Source organism: Balaenoptera physalus (assembly GCF_965194825.1).
Source record: "Balaenoptera physalus genome assembly, chromosome: 14".
In the NCBI taxonomy this organism is placed as follows: Eukaryota; Metazoa; Chordata; class Mammalia; order Artiodactyla; family Balaenopteridae; genus Balaenoptera; species Balaenoptera physalus.
Genome location: NC_138893.1, coordinates 35,935,272 through 35,939,729, shown reverse-complemented (window position 1 = coordinate 35,939,729; position 4,458 = coordinate 35,935,272). Strand labels below are relative to the sequence as shown.

The window sequence follows — 4,458 nt, the reverse complement described above, 5'->3', positions numbered from 1 at the left end:
TCCCCCCCACGCCATCTCGCAAAAAAAAAAAAAAAAAAAAAAGAAAAAGAAAAAAAATTACCCCAATCCACGCCTGCAAATTCTTCTGGAAGGATTTTTCCCCCTCTCTCCAGGTTGGGCGCGTTTGGTGCAAGATTCTCGGGATCCTCGGCGTTGCCTCTCCCTCCCCCTCCCCCCTTCTTTCCTTCTTCCTTTCCTTTCCTTTCCTTTCTTTCTCCCTTTCCACCCCCACCCCCACCCCCACCCCCACCCCCACCCCCACCGAACAAGTCCCCAATTCTTGTCCGTTCTCGCCGCGGGCAGCGGGCAGCGGGCGGCGGAGGCAGCGCGCCGCGGTCGCCGGGAGCTGGGAGCCCCGGGCGCCCGCTCCTCGGCGCAGCATGTTCCAGCCGGCGCCCAAGCGCTGCTTCACCATCGAGTCGCTGGTGGCCAAGGACAGTCCCCTGCCCGCCTCGCGCTCTGAGGACCCCATCCGTCCCGCGGCGCTCAGCTACGCCAACTCCAGCCCCATAAACCCGTTCCTCAACGGCTTCCACTCGGCCGCCGCCGCCGCCGCCGGCAGGGGCGTCTACTCCAACCCGGACTTGGTGTTCGCCGAGGCGGTCTCGCACCCGCCCAACCCGGCCGTGCCCGTGCACCCGGTGCCGCCGCCGCACGCCCTGGCCGCCCACCCCCTGCCCTCCTCGCACTCGCCACACCCCCTCTTCGCCTCGCAGCAGCGGGACCCGTCCACCTTCTACCCCTGGCTCATCCATCGCTACCGATATCTGGGCCACCGCTTCCAAGGTACGTGCCACGTCGCGGGGCTGCAGCGCTCTGCAGCCCGCATTGCCCTCGGCCTTCTCTGGGTGGGCGCCCGGCAAGGCCAGGATGGAGGTTCCTCCGGTTCGCCCGCCCGCGCGCCGCGTTTGGAAACTGGGCGGCGAGGAGCCGGGCATGGTCCCTAGTCTCCGAGCTGCGGCCGGTTTGGGGGCTGGCCGGCGGCCGCTTGACCCTTTAGAGAAGGGCGCAGACAGAGGAGTTGTCCCCGAATGCTCTCGGGTCGAGGCAGGCTTTCCTAGCCTGCTACGAGTGCCGGCCGCCAAGGAATCCGTGGCCCGCGGGGTCCCCGGGTTCTCTGTCTTCCCGGCGATGCCGCCCTGGTTCCGAGGGGCGCGGACAGGGCCCAGCCACCAGGTTTGCCTTCGACTGCGTTCGACCCAGTTTGCCATCCACTCCGCGCCCCTGCATCCTAGACCTGCAGCTTCTCGGTCTCTGACCCTCTTCCGGCGGCGAAGAGACCCTTGCGTCCCCAGAGCAAAGTCTGGGAGTTTGTTTTATCCTGCTTATTTTGGAGGCTCAGGCGGGGCGGGAACCCGCGCGGGTAGGAACCTCTGAGGCTCAGCACTCTCGCCGTGACCTGCTCAGTTCGGGCGCCGAGCGGCCACGGCGAAGGCAGGTTCGGTCTGGTTTTTGTTTTTGTTTTTCTTTTAAAAGAAATGAACCGGCTCGGAAGACGGGCTGGAGGAGATCTGTTTGGGTGTTTTCCTTTCTTGCTATTTTTTGGATTTTTTGTGTGTGTGTGGGTGGGGGTGGAAGGAGAGTTAAAACTCCAGAAAAAGGGGCAAGTTAATTAGTTTAGCGATTCGAGCGGGGAAAAGACCTACCTCCCGAGGCCGCTGATCAATACCCAGCGGCTTGCCCATTCATTAACCCTTGGCGTTCCTGCCAGAGCCTAGAATGGGGTAGATTCCACTCCTCCATAATTTAAAAAACCAAACCAAACAAAAACAACGTTTTACTCTTTTTCCCAGACCGGATTTGCCTCCATCCCCGCCTGGACTGTCGGTTTGTCTTTCTTTGGGTTTTGGTGAATCGATTTCCCACCCTAATGAGTGAATCCGAAACTCTCTGGCTTTGCTCGAAAAGTTTAGGGTTCCCTTTCCTCATTCTCTGGCAGCCACGCTCTTGGTCCCCACGCCAGGCCCGGAGTAGCTAGGATCTTTTGGGGCCGCGGACAGTCCCATCGGGTGACCGCAGCTCTGTACTCCCCGGGTTTCGATGCCTTCGCTCGTGTCTCCTAGTTCTCTGGAGCAGGGCAGCGGGAGAACGGGGCCTCGGGAGGCAGCGGCAGCAGAAACCCTGTGCACCCGCCGGCGAGATTTCGGTCTAGGCCGGGCTGCAACGACACGCCCGGCCTCTGCACTTTTCCGGAGGAGAAAGACTTAAGTACTTTAAAAATAAGTCCCCGAGAAAACTCTAGGATAGCGGTTCGTCGCCTCTTCGCCCCTCACCCCCGGGGCAAAGTTCTCCCAGAGGTTAGAAAGAAGAGACAGCCGTCTCTCTGGGTCCAGGGCGCCAATCCCCGGGCCCTGCCTTGCCGCCCCGTCCTCTGTTCCTCCGCCGGTTGCGGAGGTGGCGAGGCTCGTGGGGCCCGGGCGGCTGCAAAGCCCGCAGAGGTCAGGAGCCTTGGGACTCGGCCCGCCGGGACAGCTGCTGCTGGGTGCTGCACAGGTACGGTCCCGGCTGAGCGGGCCAGGCAGCTGGAGCGGTGTTCCCTTCGCGCGTGTGAAGGGCCGCACGGACTACGTACGCGGAGGCCCTGAGCACTGTGCCGGGTCAGCCCGGCTCGGGAGAAGCGCGCGGACCTGGCCAGGACGGCCCCTTTTAACGGGACTTCTGTTGTGTCCCCCCCAGGGAACGACACAAGTCCGGAGAGCTTCCTTTTGCACAACGCGCTGGCCCGAAAGCCGAAGCGGATCCGAACCGCCTTTTCCCCGTCCCAGCTTCTGAGGCTGGAACACGCCTTCGAGAAGAACCACTACGTGGTGGGCGCAGAGAGGAAACAGCTGGCGCACAGCCTCAGCCTCACGGAAACTCAGGTGAGCGGGCCCAGGCGCCGCAACCGCATCCCAAATCTCTGGGCACACGCAGCCCGCAAAGTGTGGAGGGCTTTCGGCAAACAGGCCGGGAGCTGGTTCCACGCCCGGGCTCAGGATGTGTAAGTTTTGAGGTGCTCTTGGCTTCCTTGGGCTCCAGCACGGGACTGTAGGAGATGACTCGCCCGAGGCTCTGGGGCGGGGCGGGGGGAACGGGCTGAGTTGCTCCTTCTGTGCCGCTGGGCTGGACTTGCAACTCTTGGCTAAGATACCTCTGCACTTTTGGTGAGACTTTCGGTGAGAGTCTGGGGTACACGGCTGGGATCCAGGAAGGAGAGTGCCGCGGGGTTTTGGGGTGTTTGGGGCTCTAGGCTGGAGAGAGAGCTGAGAGTGGGTTAGGGCGAGCTCTGTGCACCTTGGGCTCAAGGCTCACACCGACGGCTCCAGTTACTCCCCTTGAGGGGATCGGAGAGTCAGACCGCCGAGCCGGGCATCCTGGGTGCGTCCCTAAATCCAAGAAACAGAGCTAGAAGGCTTCGGGAGAGGGGCTGCCTCACGGGGCAGACCCTTCCTGCGCAACAGGGTCCCGAGGCGGCCAGGTTCTGGCCTGCCCCGGGGCGGGGAGGGGGCTTAGGGCTACAGTAGGCGCTACTGTACGCGGAGCCTCAGGGCGGGGTCAAAGTTCCCCGCAAACAGTAACATTTTCGGGCAGATTAAGTTGTAACACTTTTCCTGGGAGGCGCAAAGAGGTCGAGGCTTTTGTTTTAAAACGTCCCCCCCGGACAAAACCGAGGAGGGCCTCGCGGGTTGGTGCGGGGCCCGGCACAAGGCGCGGCCCGGCTGATTTCTCCTGGATAGCCGAGTCGGCGGTGGTCTTTGTCCGCCTCGCTGCCCACGCTGCCTGGAGTCTTTGTGTGCGTGTCAAGCCCCGAGCGCACCGACGCGCGCCTTGGGCGAGCGCCGGGGAGAAATGAACCGTCCTCCCCCTCAATTAGCAAACTCAAAGCAAATTAAACTCAGCCGTGTTCCAGCTCGGCTTTTTCATGGGGGCACTTTGGGGGATTGGGGGCATTCGGGGAGAGCAAGCCGGGACCTGGGCCTGCCGACTCAAAGGAGAAAGCGGAGCGGACTTCAGGGGCCTGGGGTGCTGCTAGCGGAATGGGACAGCCCTGGTGGCATGGGAGGTGTAGTCATCACCATTTTCCTCACCTGTACCTCACTGCTGAGAAGCTTGGGCAGTGTTACTATCTGGTCTGGTCACTGTATGGGGACCCATCACCAGCTTCCCCAGGGACTGGTCGGGATAGCATCTGAGCCCCACCTCACTGCTCCCCAGACTTCTAGCAGCGCTCCGAGGAGACCAGGCTACCAGCCCCGCCCTGGTGGGAAGTGATGTGATGGGGTGAGAGCTTGGCCCTGGACTGTCCTGGGGCTGGTCAAGAGGAGGACTGAGGGGCTCTTCCCTTCTCTTTCTCAGTTTTTCTTTTACTTCCCCTTTATCTCACGGTCTTTCAGAAGCTTTCACTTTTGAGCCTCTTATCCTAGCTGAAAAGATACAGCTGGGTTGGTCCGCAGGGCTCTGCACCCCATCGTCCCCCCG

General features: G+C 62.0%; 1 protein-coding gene across 1 annotated transcript; it reads left to right on the top strand.

Annotated features, from left to right (window-relative positions):
* The first annotated feature begins 257 nt into the window (after positions 1 to 257).
* Positions 258 to 3,000, top strand: EMX2 (empty spiracles homeobox 2). The gene is made up of 2 exons (XM_082424936.1): positions 258 to 786; positions 2,677 to 3,000. The coding sequence occupies exons 1-2, from the start codon at positions 381 to 383 to the stop codon at positions 2,982 to 2,984; spliced, it is 714 nt and encodes a 237-aa protein (XP_082281062.1). The 5' UTR covers positions 258 to 380; the 3' UTR covers positions 2,985 to 3,000.
* The last annotated feature ends 1,458 nt before the right edge of the window (positions 3,001 to 4,458 follow it).